This window comes from Nicotiana tabacum, chromosome 20 (genome assembly GCF_000715075.1).
Source record: "Nicotiana tabacum cultivar K326 chromosome 20, ASM71507v2, whole genome shotgun sequence".
NCBI lineage: Eukaryota > Viridiplantae > Streptophyta > Magnoliopsida > Solanales > Solanaceae > Nicotiana > Nicotiana tabacum.
This window is the reverse complement of record NC_134099.1, coordinates 164,916,304-164,932,004: the sequence shown is the minus strand read 5'-3', so window position 1 is coordinate 164,932,004 and position 15,701 is coordinate 164,916,304. Positions and strand designations below refer to the sequence as shown.

The following is a 15,701-nucleotide window of genomic DNA, read 5'->3' as shown; positions in this document are numbered from 1 at the left end:
TATTTCCGGAAGACCTCAGCTCAGATACAATAGATCTGTGACAATAAAACCCTAAAAATAATCAGCAACGTGAGAGAGAACAAATAAATGGAAAATCAGTAACACAAATATTATGCAAAGGTGTGAAACACAACATAAATAGCTAGTAGTGCTAGACAAACACTATCATACTCGTCGGTACAAAGAGGAAAACCGCTCGACTACCCTTTAACCTACAACCCTAATGCTCGATATCCACACCTTCCTATTAAGAGCCATGTCCTCAGAAATCTGGAGCCGCGTCATGTCCTATCTGATCACCTCGCCTCAATACTTCTTGGGCCGCCCTCTACCTCTTCTCATACCTGTCAATGCCAACCGCTCACACCTCCTAAGCGGGCATCTAGGCTTATGCTCTGCACGTGTCCGAACCATCATAATAAAAAAACCTTTATTCTAAAAAAATTGGACACTTAAAGTCGCTAGACCTTCGTTAATGACTTAAATAAATTACAAACACTTAAATTACAAAGATAATTCCAAATAAGCTTCTAAATTGGGCAAATAAAATTCAAAACTAATTTTCCCCTCTTCCCTTCAACACCTCAGTTCAGTTCCTACATATAGATAGCCTTTTTTATTCTTGCAAAGAAATCGCCGTAATATCGAATTCAATCAGCAGCTCAAATGTTGAGAGTTTCTTCTTCTTTGCATATTCCACCAACAACTGGAATACCTGCTCATTATTTCGCTCTCTCTTTCTTGAAAATCACATCGCCGTTAACTCCAACTTCTCGCAAATTATCGGTATTTACCCGTTTAGCGTTACTTCACTCGAAAACGCTGTTACCCAATTCGCGTAATAATATCCAGTTTCCCAGCTTTAAAAAGGTGTCAACTATGTTGGGTCAGGGTCATTCTTCTTCTAAATTTATTACAGGTACTGTTGATTGTGCTAACCCTATATTTTGCATTTCTATTTTTGTTATTTGTAGCTGCTGCACTACTTTTTATTTGTATTTGCATAATATTGGCATGCGATAGAGTTTAAATGTAGTAACGTGGTCAGACCATTCATATAGCGGACCCCAACTTGTTCGGGACTGAAATATAGTTGTAGTTCTTGAGGATTCATATAGCATACCCCAACTTGTTCGGGACTGAAATATAGTTGTAGTTTTTGCATTTCTATTTTTGTTATTTGTAGCTGCTGCACTACTTTTTATTTGTATTTGCATAATATTGGCATGAGATAGAGTTAAAATGGAGTAACTTGGTCAGACGAGGATTCATATAGACTTGTTTAAGACTGAAATATAGTTGTAGTTTTTGAGGATTTATATAGTGGACCCCAACTTGTTCGGGACTGAAATATAGTTGTAGTTCTTGTTGATTGTAAATGATGCACTATTAAAGGGGAGACCCGGTGCAACACTAAAGTTGCTCCGTTGGTGAAATGTAGATCAAAATGGAAGGAGGTACAGTTGCTCTTTTTGGTGACATGTAGGCAGTAGTGGAGGGGATTGAAAAAATTCAAACTTGCGACCTAAAGCAATGTTAGAACTACCTTTGCCGATATAAGGTGATTCAAAAATTAATATATATACAAAAAAGCAATTGTTTTTGCCCTTTTTGTGGAGTACAGCTTTCCAATGAAGGTGAAAATAGAAATGGGCTTGTAGAAATATCAGGGGAAAGCAACAAGGCTTGCAGTCTAGTGGTACCAAAAGTTTCCACAACTATTTTTTATTGTTCGAACCCTCTCGTCACATTATAATTTTTGATATTTGTTGTTGATGCACTTTTGAGAGAGCCTTGGTTGCAAGGTAGGTCAAAATGGAAGGGGGTAGAGTCAGTTGGAAGAGCTAAGTGTGTTGAAGTGGTTCAATTGAATCTCCTTTGTCGGAAAATTAAACAGTGCAAATTAAGTGAACAATCTTTTTAGTATATATGTAAATTATTGAATCCCCTTGGTAGTTAGTGTATTTACTCATTGTGCAAGTTTGCATTTTTTCTGAATCACTGGGTAGAGTTGCTCTTTGGTGACCTATAAGTCATGGCTCAAGCTGTAGAAACAGGCTCTTTGCAGAAATACAAGGGCAAAGCAACATGACCTGTAGTCTACTGATACTGGTAGAGATTTTTCACACAATCAGTGTGTTCGAAACTCACCATCCCGTTTTACCCTTCCAGTTCCCTTCCCGTCTTCCTAAGTAATTACAAATAAAGGAAGGGGGGGAGGGGAGCCAGCATAGGGTATAAGCTCACCATGCCCTTACTCTGGCACTGGTTCGCAAGCACTTTTGCGCGGGTTAAGCACTTTAGCTGCTGAATTGTTGGAAACTAGAGTGGGATCTACAATAATAGGTAAAATCATGATTATTTGGTCAACCAAATAACCTTATTGTTCTAGATTTATTATATCAGTTTTTCCTGTCTGAGGTCCTGTGGATTTTGAGATTGTATACTGGTTGTTCTAGATTCTGAAGGGTGAACAGAGTTTTTTTTCCTTTTCTTTTTGCTATCCTCTGATACACGCTGTTGCTACATCTTACAATTTATAACTTTCAGCTTCATATAATGCTGGGAGTGGTCCTGGAGGCAGTTCTGGAGGCGGTCGGGAGATATTAGTACAGCATTTACTTGTCAAAGAAGATGACCAGAAACTTTTACTGGAGCTTCTGAAAAGAACTGTAGAAGGTTAATTTTCAATTTTTTTGCTTAGTGAGCAAAGCCCCAGTATTAAATTTTCCATGCTAAGTTATTCAAATGAGTCAATGCCATGATTAATTTGAAAACTGGTAAATTAGTATTAAAACAAATTTTTCTTGATGCTTGTACTTTCAGATATATTGCTGACTGAATTGCTTGTCATATTCAGGAGAGGATCTAAGTGATCTGGCCGTTCAGTATTCCCTTTGTCCATCAAAAGAAGAAGGGGGAATGCTTGGTTGGGTGAGAAAAGGGCAAATGGTATGCTTATGATTATGTCTTCAAAAGTATCGTTCTTCATTTTCTCCCTAACTGGGGCTCTTGACGATGGAAATCAAAATTTTCTAATGAACTTCATTTCTAGAATGTTATCTTTCATATTCACAGGCCTTTAGATGATAGCAACAAAATTATACACATGCTGTCTTACAAACATTTAGATGGAGATTTGGCCTTTCTTATAATTTTTAATTTCCAACTTTATTAAGTACTTCTCTTGTTTTTCTATATTAAAAGCTGCATTTCACTCACGTGGATCCCCATACTTTAGTTGACTTGCTTTATTTGTTTTGGACATGGTTGTAATGTATTTTTATTGTTAAAATTATAAGGTACCAGAATTCGAAGAAGCTGCATTTGGTGCACCACTGAATAAGGTTGTAAAGTGTAAAACTAAGTTTGGATGGCATTTATTGCAAGTTCTATCTGAGAGGTAATTGAAGAAACCCTACTTCACTTCAACAGCTCAAGAGCCTTGTCTCTTACTTGTTGTTACTGCTATGTGCAGAGAGGAATCTGTACTTGAACACATCCAACCCAACGAGTTTCATGTGAAGCTGCAAGATCCTTCTTTCCTGGAAGAGGCTCAATTGATTGATGTTCGAGAACCAGAGGAAGTGTATGAGCTCATTTTTCACTATTTTGGCAACTCACTTGCAGCTTCTCGAGCTTTAAATTTTATTTTTTATTCCCGACTTTACATAGAAAAGCCTCCCAGGATTCCCATAAAAATGTATACAACATGGTTACACTATTCGTTTCTGCTTTGTGTGTTTGTGATAGGGCCCAGGCTTCTTTACCAGGATTTCAGGTTCTTCCTCTTCGCCAATTTGGAAGCTGGGGACCAGAAATAACAACTAAATTTGATCCTCAAAAGGACACATATGTCTTGGTTAGTGCATGTTCTTCACTCAGACTGAAGTTGAGACATTAATTTGATTTTTACCTTCAGGCATGTCTGTAATGGTGGTTTGGTGGGAAATGTCATATCAATATATATATATATATATATATATATATATATATATATGTGTGTGTGTGTGTGTGTGTGTGTGTGTGTGTGTGTGTGTGTTGTGTGTGTGTGTGTGTGTGTGCAGGCTTTTGGGGGCTATGAACTTCTACGAATCATATCTTAGGAGATGAAAAGTTATTTACTTGTAGCTAATATCGTAGGAAATAACTCTCGAAATCATTTCACTTTCTTCCTTACTCCTTATACTCCTTATAATTGAAACTTTATGACTGTCTACCGTACAATTACTGTTCCATTCCCTTCTTCCCACTTCTCATTTCAGTGAGAGGTTTATGAGTTGCATTTTCATCTTTTCTCGGCTTCTTTCTTGTCTTGATTTATTAATATCTATGCATAAGCATTACGCCTGATACACGTATCGTGGTTACTTGTGGAATGGGGACAGAAACAGGACACATATGTGAAGGTAGCATGCCAGATAGGCTTCTTTACACAGCTTAGAAGTAGGTTTTTGTTCCTTGGGCCTTAAGATAAGAGTTTCTCCCTTAAACAGAAGTGTTGAACTCAAGATACTGACTGCTTATTTTGTAAATTGACGTGATAAATTATAATTGAAAATTATGCGCAATAGATGTTTGGATATTGATAATCCAAAATTATGTTTCTGTTTCTCTTCTCAAAAACTTTATTTTATGTCTGTTATGCAGTGTCATCATGGCATGAGATCACTACAAGTCGCCAAGTGGTTGCAGACACAGGTAGGATCTTTATCTTCACATTTGTAATTGGGCGTAATGTCAAGAGATAAATGTGTCCTACCATGGAACATTTTTGTGTTTCTATTATTCTTCTAAGATGCAAGGCATATATTGGAACATTTGTCTCTCATATCCGTAGATGAAGATGGTAGCTCTGCTTGTTAATCGTACTTTTTGGGTGATGCTTCCATGTCTTTATGTAACCTGTCACTTTTTCGCTCTTCTCATGTTGACTTCAAGGCGTACTTGTGTATATAGTGTTGTGTATTAGGGAAAAGCTGGGGTTTGGGTTGGAGAATAAAGTTTACAGAAACATCTCTCCAATTGAACGAGCAAAAAAGTCTAAAATACCTGTTTCTAGAATTATTTATTTTCACAGCATATACATACGAAAACTAGGTCATTCTAAGAGATGCTGCTTTTAGTACCTTCATATAATGTCTAACCTACTGCTAGCCAAGTGCATTGTCTTCTGGCAACTTGTCATGAATGCAAAAGCTATTAACGTACTAATTGATTTTCCTTTCGGAAAGGAATTTGACTTAACAAGCTTTTCTTCCACCAGTTCACCTAAGAGGAAGAAAAGGAATTAGTGTATCAGCTTCTGATTATAGCACATATAGCGGGTGTATTTTGTTAGCGGGTAAAAAATCCCACCTCCAGAGGCCTATGCTATTTCGTTCAATATACCCCAAAATGCATGTTTGAAACACATTTGGTCCTCTTTAGTGCATTGCATGCTGTGACATTGATCTAAGTGCAGAAGAAAGGCTATACTGCAAAGAAAGGCTATACTGCAATTCTGTCGTTATACTTCGTCTATTGATGAACCTTACAACTGTTGCTTCTTTACGTTCTTTTTTAATTTTCAAATCCCAGGGATTCAGGAAAGTATTTAACATTGCTGGAGGAATCAACGAATATGCTGTCAAAGTTGATCCATCGATCCCAACTTACTGAAGCTGGTTCTCTTCTAGTTCTCATTACCTTCCGCTCTTGGATCCTTTACGTCAGAGGTCATGGTTTTTTCCCTTTGTGTCGGAGCTCTTTCTCCTGTCAACTCACCTGGTGACTGAGCTCAGTTGGTCACAAAACCATTTTGTTTTCGATTGTCCAACAATTTTCGCTCAAACAGACAGCTTTTCTAGGGATAACAGGCAGATCTTTCTCGAGAATTCAGATCGACGTGTAGGTTTTGGCACCTTGATGTCAGGACATATATTTTTGCACTATCAAACATTAAATCATGCAATATGCAATGGATTTATTCTGAACTGCATCTTTTGTTACAGTTTCTTTAAAGTAAAGCTGTACCAAGGATTATAAACTTTAAGTTCTGCAGTTACAGTCTAATGATAAATGAACCTCCCTTTACTTGGCTCAAGTTGTACAGCAGATTACTCACCTAGAGACTACTAGGGATCCAGTTACCTTGTGTTTTCCCCTACCGGTGTTCGGTATCCTCTTTGGGGCCTCTATTAATTAGGATTCGCGCTATGTAAGGCCCATAAAAGAGGGAAGTACTCGTGCTAGGAGTTTTTCCATTTTCAAGGCCACCACAATCCTGTGGTATCCTATTCCCTTGTATTATGCAACATAGGCATCTTTTTGTGGAGAACTCATTTTGGTTCAAGAGCATCCATTTCTTGAGCTGTTCAAGATGGTGAATTTTGAAAAACAAAATATATGTCAAGCACAGAGCATAATAATATATTCAAACCTCTTTATAACAGCCTCATTTGTTTCGTTTTTTTTTGTTGCTATTATAGCGAAATGCTGTAATAGAAAACATATATTATAACATAGTTTAAAAATTGGTTCTATAAAAACTTAGCTGGCTATTATATAACGATGTTGTTATAGACTGATCTGACTGTATAAGCAGTTGAAGTGTAATTTCCAAAAGCGCATTCAAAAAGAAATTAAGAAGTTGATGAATATGAATCTAAGTTTTTAATTGAATTACAAGTCATAATATAATTCATGCCATATATATATATATATATATATATATATATATATTGGCAATCCGCTAGGCAAGCGCCTAGGGGTAGTTTTTTATTAATAAAAGAAAAGAAAATACAACAATTAGGAAAAGTACAAATAAGGGGGACAATAGCACCGGTATTGTTACCCATATGCCTTGACTATATAATCACTCCTCTACGCCTCACATTGCCTTATGATGGCAGCCTCATGTAGAGGATTCATGGTGTAGCTGCCGGCAAAGTCTCACGAGGGCATATAATCTCATAGCCGTGTGGATATTTTTCCAAAGGCATAGGATCAAGGCAACACTAACCGGGCTAAACCTTACCTTACTAATCCTATTGAGACAAAGAAAATCCTATTGGATATTAGCATATGTTAACTATAGAAAATCCTTTAAAAAAAGTGTGAGCTGTGTGTAATAACTTTTATTCCCCCGCTAATAAAAAGTCCCAAACTTGTTTCCTTCTACACAAGTTTTTCAACAACACTTTTGGAAATTTATAGAAAAGGTATTAAACTTAAAAAATAATTAAGAAAAAAGAAAAAAAAAATAAAATCTCTCGAATTTAATTGTTTTGTCCTACAATCTCTCACAATCAATCCTAAAACAATTACCTCATCACTCCAACACCCCTAACCTTCCTTTTTTGTGTTTGTGAAAAAACTACACCATTAATGGAACTCTTTCTCTAACAAATTTTTTCTTTTTTTTTTAATTCCCTCAAATCCCCATTTTTCCCTTTCTTGCTCTCCCTTTGGGCCACCCCATTCTCCATTCATTCATTCATTTCTAACATTTCCCTTCCTTCTCCTTGATTTCTCTATAGATAAAAATAAATAATAATTAAAAAAATAGTTTGGATTTTTTTCTTGGCATTTTGTCCCAATGGGGGGTTGTTGCTCAAAGGCAGAGTCTGATCCTGCACAAAATTCTAATGAAGAAATTGCACAATCATATTCAAAACAAGGAGAATCACATGCAGGTAATCTTAATTTACATTATTTTCATGCAATATCACCCTATTGCATATAAACACAACACAATATATTACACTGATAGTTTTCAACGAAATAGTGTCGGATGACATCTTTTGTTACAAACATAAAACATACAAACACATACATGCATGCATGGCACGCATGTATGTGCATGCACAAAAATGTATATCCGTGTGCATACAAAAAGAAAGGGCAGCCCGGTGCACTAACCTCCCCTTATGCACGGGGTCTGGGGAAGGGCCGAGACCATAAGGGTCTATTGTATGTAGTCTTACCTTGCATATCTGCAAGAGACTGTTTTCACAGCTCAAACTCGTGACCTCCTGGTCACATGGCAACAACTTTACCAATTACGCCAAGGCTCCCTTTCGTACGTGTGCATACACAATAACAAAAAAATGTATATGCGTGTGCATACACATATATTATATTATATTGATATTTTTTCGACGAAGCAATGTCTAATGACATCTTTTGTTACAAACATAGAACATTCAAACACATACATGTATGCGCAGTACGCACGTATGTGCATGCACAAAATGCATATGCATACACATATTATATTATGCTGAAAATTTTCGACGAAGCAGTGTCTGATGACATATGGTGTTATTACATGCAGGAAATCATGACACCACACCATCAAAGATTCCACCTCATGCATCACCAAACCATTCATCAAAACCATCTAAAGCAGCCCCAATAGGGCCAGTTTTAGGTAGACCAATGGAGGATATAAAAGCAACATATACACTAGGAAAAGAGCTAGGAAGAGGTCAATTTGGTGTAACACATTTATGTACACACAAACAAACAGGAGAACAATTTGCATGCAAAACAATTGCCAAAAGAAAATTGGTAAATAAAGAAGATATTGAGGATGTAAGAAGGGAAGTGCAAATAATGCATCATTTGACAGAACAACCAAATATTGTGGAATTAAAAGGGGCATATGAAGACAAACATTCTGTACATTTGGTCATGGAATTATGTGCTGGAGGTGAACTTTTTGATAGAATTATTGCTAAAGGACATTATACAGAAAGAGCAGCTGCTTCATTGTTAAGAACAATTGTTCAAATTGTACATACTTGTCATTCAATGGGAGTTATTCATAGAGATCTTAAACCTGAAAATTTCCTTCTCCTTAGTAAAGATGAAGATGCACCTCTTAAAGCTACTGATTTTGGTCTTTCTGTGTTCTACAAGCAAGGTAACAACATCTACTACTCTCTCCTTTCGTTTCATTTTATATGATACTGTTAAACTTGTTACGGATAGAGGCGGCGCTAGAATTTCAAGTTCATAAGTTCGGAATTCTAGTCGTTTTAAACTACTGGATTCTAAATTAATAATTTATATATATTTAATGAATTTTTTAAGACAAATACAGGGTTCAGCCGAACCCGCTCGGAATACTCTAGCTCTGCCCCTGGTTACGGAGTTCAAGAAAAAAAAAAGAGTTTTACCAAACTTCGAGATTCTTAAGTGGAACACATTATAGAGCAAGCCGGTGCACAAGGCATCCTGGATTCTTGTAGGGTCCAGGTGGCCGCATCTCAAGGGGTGTGATGTAGACAATCTACCCTAATACAAGCATTAGTAACTGATTTCACGGTCCGAATTCATGACCTATAGGTCACATGGAAAAACTTTACTGTTGCTCCAAGACCCCTAGCCCGAACACATTATATTTTGAAATTATGCTTTCAGAGTTTTATATTTATTGAAATTTTAGTGATTTTGTACTTATATTTATGTTCCGTGTCGAAATATTGGGTTCAATTGAACTAATGAAAAGACATTATATCCACCTTTGTTTGACACAAAAGCTAAACATGTAGCTTTTTGGCATGTTAATTTAATAAAATTTTGCTAGTCACATGACATCAATCTTACGTCAAGGCTCCCCTTATAGCAAATTTGTAAAAGAGATATAGTAGTGGAGAAATCATAAAAAAAAGAAGCAGTCACAATAGCCACAAAAATAAGATAATTAGCCCAAACAATTATGCGTTAAAAATTTAATACTTGTTGAAATTTTAGTGATTTTTTTACTTATATTTATATTCCATATCGAAATTTTGGGGTCAATTGAACTCATAAAAAAAGGTTACCCCCCCTATGTTTGACTCAAAAGCTAAACATATAGTTTTTTGTGTGTTAATTTAATAAAATTCTGACTTTTTATTTTTATTTTTTATGCTTAACTTATTTTTTTTTTTTTTTTTAAATTTCTCAGGAGATGTGTTTAAAGATATAGTGGGCAGTGCATATTACATAGCACCTGAAGTGTTAAAGAGAAGATATGGTCCAGAAGTTGATATTTGGAGTATTGGTGTCATGTTATATATTCTTCTTTGTGGTGTTCCTCCTTTTTGGGCAGGTAAATTATATTTAATTACAATATAAAGATATTTTACGCTATCAGTGCAGTTTAACAAATGAGAGTAAATTAGTAAGTATGTATCAATTTTATCAAAATTATCACTTGATGTTAGTTATTTTATTGTGTAAATATTTTTTACGGATCTTTATACAAATAGTCGATTGGATTCACTGTTTATTTATCTTAGTCGGTATTCATAGAGTATACATTGATTATACATGGTTATACAGATATTATGCTTGGACTATATGTATTATGCATCGGTCAACTATTTTAAATTTAAACGGATGGATGGTTATTTAAGTTAATTCTTCTATTTTTATTGCATAAAAATTTAACCTCATGGTATAATGATGGTTTTAATTTATTTTCAGAATCTGAAAATGGAATATTTAATGCAATATTGAGGGGACATGTTGATTTTTCAAGTGACCCTTGGCCTTCAATTTCTTCTGGAGCTAAGGATCTTGTTAGGAAAATGTTAAATTCAGACCCAAGTCAGAGATTGACAGCACTTCAAGTCCTAAGTAAGTTTATTTAATGTGTAAATTGTTATATATTTAGCCATTTTGAAAATAAATTTTCCCATAAAACATTAAAAAATATTTAATTTGGAGGAATAGTTACATTTTTTAAATTATTTCACATCAATTTAATCTGATGGTATAAAAATATGATTATACGTTATCGACAGTGGCAGAGCCACCTTAGTCTAACGGGTGTCAATTTGACACGCTATCGCCATAAAATTATATTGGTTATCTAGGTCATTACTTTTATGTATATAAACTATAGGGATAATGCATAAAATTCATCCCATCCTACGACCCGTTTATCAACTACACACCTTTTCTTTTCGGGGGTCCTATTACCCCGTGAACTTATTTTTACCATAATTGATTTAACATTATATGTTGTTTAATCAATTGATTTAACATTATTTTTACCATAATTGATTTGACGTGTCGGGTTTAATTTAACATATAATGTTAAATCAATTATGGTAAAAATAAATTCAGGGGGGTAATAGAACCCCCGAAAAGAAAAGGTGTATAGTTGGTAAATGGGTCAAAGGATGGGGTGGATTTCATGCATTATCCCTAAACTATATATTAAATTCCGTTAATTTCTTCTTTATATTTTGACATCTATTAATTAAATTTCTGATTCCGCTACTGATTATCTAAATAAGCATGCATTTATATGTATATGAATTAGATCATCCCTGGATAAAGGAGGATGGAGAAGCACCAGATACACCACTTGACAATGCTGTTCTCAATAAGCTCAAAAACTTTAGAGCTATGAACAAGTTCAAGAAAGTTGCTCTTCGGGTAAAGAATTTTTACACTATCAGTATGATTTAAAATGTTACATATAGCAGGTTAATTACTCTATTTCCCCGACAAATTATGCTTGTTAATTGTTACCCCTCTGTCCCAATTTATATGACATTTTTCGCTTTTCGAGAGTCAAACAAGAAAATTTTGTTACCGCAATTTATTCGTATGCTCTTTTTAAATATTTTAAATTATTATTAATTATTGTGCCTTATAATATTTTTTATATAGTTTCTAAATATGTAATTTTTTTTTTTTTTTAAAAACTTAAAAATTATATATCTGAATTGACAGTCAAAATAAAGAAGTTTGACTTTCGAAATACGAACTGTGTCACATAAATTACAATGGAGGGAGTAATATAAATAATTATGACCTATTATTGTAGGTAACTTAACCTGATGGTGTAAAAGTTAGACACCATTAATGAAAAAATAAATTCATTAAAATATTTAATTGGAGAAATTATTGCAGGTAATTGCAGGGTGCCTCTCTGAAGAAGAAATTATGGGATTAAAGCAGATGTTCAGAGGCATGGATACTGATAATAGTGGCACAATTACACTTGAGGAATTAAAGCAAGGATTAGCCAAACAAGGGAACAAATTATCAGATTATGAAATTAAACAATTAATGGAAGCTGTAAGTTCCCTTAATTTCACATAATTTTTCAAAAATGAAATAGCTTTTTAATATTAAAACATTTCATTTTAAATTTCGTCCACTATAATAACGGTAAAGTTGTTCCCCTGTGACCTATATGTTACGGGTTCAAGCTATGAAATTAGCCATTGATATTTTCCCGGATCCTGCATGAACGCAGTATGCTTCGTGCACTGGACTACCAGTTCACTATAATAATTGAAGAGGAGCCTCGGAGTAACAGTAAAGTTATCTCTGTGTGGCCTAGAGATCACAGGTTCAAACCGTAAAATCACCTACTGATGCTTGCATCAGGGTAGTCTGTCTACATCACATCCCCTTGAGATTTGCATGAACACATATGCTTCGTGCACTGGACTGCCTCGTCAATTATAACAATTACTTTAATGTGACAATGAATATGTTTGTGACCTTTAGTGAGTATTTTGTAAATAATTTTTTTTAAAAATTGAACCAAATTAGAATTTTTTCTATTTTGGAAAATTGACCTTTAGCTTTGGTGTAACCGTAAAGTTATCTCTATGTAACCTATAGGTCACGGGTTCAAGCCGTGAAATCGGCCATTAATATTTTTCCGAACCCTGCATGAACGTAGTATATTTCGTGTACCGGACTTCCCCGTCCACTATAACAATTAATTTAATGTGACAATGAATATGTTTGTGAGCTTAAGTGACTATTTTGCAACTAAATTTTCTTTTAAAAATTGACCAAATTAGAATTTCCTCAATTTTGGAATTTTTTTTTCTTTTTTTTTTTTAAAAAAAACTTCTAAAGCTAATTATTGTGATTGTATATTATTTGAAATAATTAGGCTGATGCTGATGGAAATGGGACAATTGATTATGAAGAATTCATCACAGCAACAATGCACATGAATAGAATGGACAGAGAAGAACATCTTTACAAAGCTTTCCAATACTTTGATAAGGATAATAGCGGGTAAGTACGATCTGATTGTGTAAATATTTTTTAGCACCGTCAATATTGTGCCGTTGTAACAAATTGTGTTCAACATTATCTTATAATATATTTATTTTTAATTGATCAGGTATATTACAATGGAAGAATTAGAGCAGGCTTTACGAGAATTTGGTATGAATGATGCAAAGGATATAAAAGAAATTATATCTGAAGTTGACTCTGATAATGTAAGTAAAATATATACATATATCCATGCATAGACATATAGATCGACTATCTACATCACACCCTTTGGGGTGCGGCTATTCCTCCGAACTCTGCATAAATACTGAATACTTTGCGCATTGGACTGTCTTTTTTTAGACATATAGACAGACAACTTTAATAAATTGAACCTGGTAAATAAATAAAAATTAAAGAAACATATTTTTCAATTTTATACGACTTTTAGGGTACGTCCAAAAAAATTCCTAGAAATTTATATTAAGTGATTATATATAGATGATTCATATAGCCGATCGGATTAATCTAGGATAAGGCTAGACTAGTTGATTAATTGACTATAATCATTATATTAGTTCATTTTCCTTTATATTGTCTACAAGTCTAAAACAGAACAAATATAAGGTTAATTAAGTGATTATGACTCTAATCATTTATAGTTCTGTATTTAACAAATATTTATCCAAAAAATTAAAGTAGAAACTATATTTTTTTGCAGGATGGTCGTATAAATTATGATGAGTTTGTTGCTATGATGAAGAAAGGAAATCCAGAAGCAGCAACAAATGCAAAGAAACGAAGGGAGGTTTTCGTCGAGTAAATTATTGTTGTTGTTATTGTTGTTGATATCAGAAAATTCGAAAAAAATAATTAAAAAGAATTAACACTATATTGGTGTCTTCATTGAGGGGAGGGAGACCAAATTTCAAGAGAGTTTCAAAATTATAGATGCTCTTGTATATTAATTAAGATGTTAAAAAAATACAATTGAAAAGAAAAATAAGATAGTAGAATTGAGGGATGTATAGTTGGGGTTTGAGGGTAATTTTTTATTTTTTAAATCCATGGTTGTTTTGAGTTGGAAACAATGGGTTCTTTAATGTATTGTCTATATATAATATTATATATAAATACATGTGTATATATATTTTTTGTGCAATGCTAGAAATAGATACTAAGTGTTTTTAATCAATGACGTTTTCGATATTATTAATTTGATGAATTACACATCAAGTTATTGGGAGAAATTTAAAAATAGCTAGATTTACAAGTGGTCATTCAAAAATAGCACAATTTCAAAAGTAATCGAAATTTAGTCACTTTTCATGTAAAGATAAATCTGGAAAAAAAAACACTATTCAAAATCCGGAAAATACTCCAGCATAATATACCGAAATTATTGGAACTCCAGTTAGGGTTGTGCACGGATAGGATCGGATCGGATTTAGCACATTTCGGATTTCGGATTCTAGAAAATGCAATCCGAACTCGATCCGAATTATATCGGATTGGATCAGATTTTAAAGTTTGGATCGGATCAGTTTTCGGATCGTATTATGCCTCAAAGTTGCAAACTAATATGTATATATTCTTCGTAAAAGAGGCAATACATTAAGAAAAATTCATGTTTATGCAATTATGAGAGTACTATGATGCCAATATAGCTAAATCTAGCAATTGTAAAGGTAATAACTTGGAGGAAGATGTAAAGGAAGTCTAACTATCCGAAATTAAAGTGTAGTATTTATACATTACCTAATAATTTCGGATTTCGGATCGGATTGGATTAAAATATACCAATCCGAATCCGATCCAAAATTTTAATAAACACAATTCGAAATCCGACCCAATCCGAAATCTGAAATCCGAAATTGAATGGATCAGTTCGAATTTTGGATATCCAATCCAAATGAACAACCCTAACTCCAGTATATATTCTATCGGTTCATCATAATATGCTGAAAGTTCATATACAGATGCTCCAATCTCCAGTATATTATGCTGGAACTTTTCGCGTGTTGGAGTTCCAGCATAATATGCTGGAAGTTCATACACAGGTGCACCGATCTCCAGTATATTATGCTGGAACTTTCCGTGTTGCAGCAAAATAGTGGCTATTTTTGAATAATTTTCTACTTATTGAACAACAAGGAAGACGTTTAATATTTCTAAGAAAATCCAATTCGAAAAAGTTTCAAACCCATGCTAAGAAATAATATACAAATGCAAACTTATTTCAAGAGTCAACAATCAAGTATTGAAAATTTGAAATGCATTGTTTTATGCAGTAAACTAGAGGCCAAAAGGGTGAAATTCCTCCAAGACAAACTTATTTTTATTGCATATTAAACTATACCGAATTACCGATAAAGTAAAAAATTCTTATATAAATAATGTATACAACTGATATTTTTAATAAATTGAAGGAACTTTTTCTAAAAAGTAGGCAATGATGTGCATGCAATATAGCGTAAAAATACCACGGGCTAGCCAGTTTTCAGACTGGTAATCAAAAAATAGTCAGTGTTTGCAAAGTCATTATAAAATAATCATTGTTTTGTTTAGGGGTGTACATAGATCAGGTTGGTTAGGGTTTTTCAATTACCAAACAAACCAATTGTGTCGGTTATTAAATCTAGAGACCAAATCAAATCAATAAAAGTCAGATTTTTTAATCTTGGTTTTTC

The 15,701-nt window shown here is 34.0% G+C and overlaps 2 protein-coding genes across 2 annotated transcripts; both read left to right on the top strand.

The window, feature by feature from the left end:
- The first annotated feature begins 538 nt into the window (after nt 1-538).
- On the top strand, nt 539-5,975 carry LOC107793115 (rhodanese-like/PpiC domain-containing protein 12, chloroplastic). The gene is made up of 8 exons (XM_016615398.2): nt 539-919; nt 2,551-2,679; nt 2,861-2,952; nt 3,303-3,403; nt 3,479-3,589; nt 3,754-3,862; nt 4,651-4,701; nt 5,581-5,975. Exons 1-8 carry the CDS (start codon nt 667-669, stop codon nt 5,659-5,661), a joined length of 927 nt encoding a protein of 308 aa, XP_016470884.1. The 5' UTR covers nt 539-666; the 3' UTR covers nt 5,662-5,975.
- A 1,382-nt stretch (nt 5,976-7,357) lies between these two features.
- Nucleotides 7,358-14,149, top strand: LOC107793116 (calcium-dependent protein kinase 34-like). Its single transcript, XM_016615400.2, has 9 exons — nt 7,358-7,676; nt 8,318-8,908; nt 9,938-10,081; nt 10,459-10,611; nt 11,303-11,418; nt 11,899-12,066; nt 12,902-13,029; nt 13,139-13,238; nt 13,733-14,149. The coding sequence occupies exons 1-9, from the start codon at nt 7,580-7,582 to the stop codon at nt 13,832-13,834; spliced, it is 1,599 nt and encodes a 532-aa protein (XP_016470886.2). The 5' UTR covers nt 7,358-7,579; the 3' UTR covers nt 13,835-14,149.
- Nucleotides 14,150-15,701: the final 1,552 nt, after the last annotated feature.

Coding starts and splice junctions, on each gene's coding strand:
- LOC107793115 (XM_016615398.2), top strand. CDS start 667: ATGTTGAGAGTTTCTTCTTCTTTGCATATTCCACCAACAACTGGAATA. Junction 920..2,550: donor TTCTTCTAAATTTATTACAG/GTACTGTTGATT, acceptor TATAACTTTCAG/CTTCATATAATGCTGGGAGT. Junction 4,702..5,580: donor CCAAGTGGTTGCAGACACAG/GTAGGATCTTTA, acceptor TTCAAATCCCAG/GGATTCAGGAAAGTATTTAA.
- LOC107793116 (XM_016615400.2), top strand. CDS start 7,580: ATGGGGGGTTGTTGCTCAAAGGCAGAGTCTGATCCTGCACAAAATTCT. Junction 7,677..8,317: donor ACAAGGAGAATCACATGCAG/GTAATCTTAATT, acceptor TATTACATGCAG/GAAATCATGACACCACACCA. Junction 10,612..11,302: donor GACAGCACTTCAAGTCCTAA/GTAAGTTTATTT, acceptor TATATGAATTAG/ATCATCCCTGGATAAAGGAG.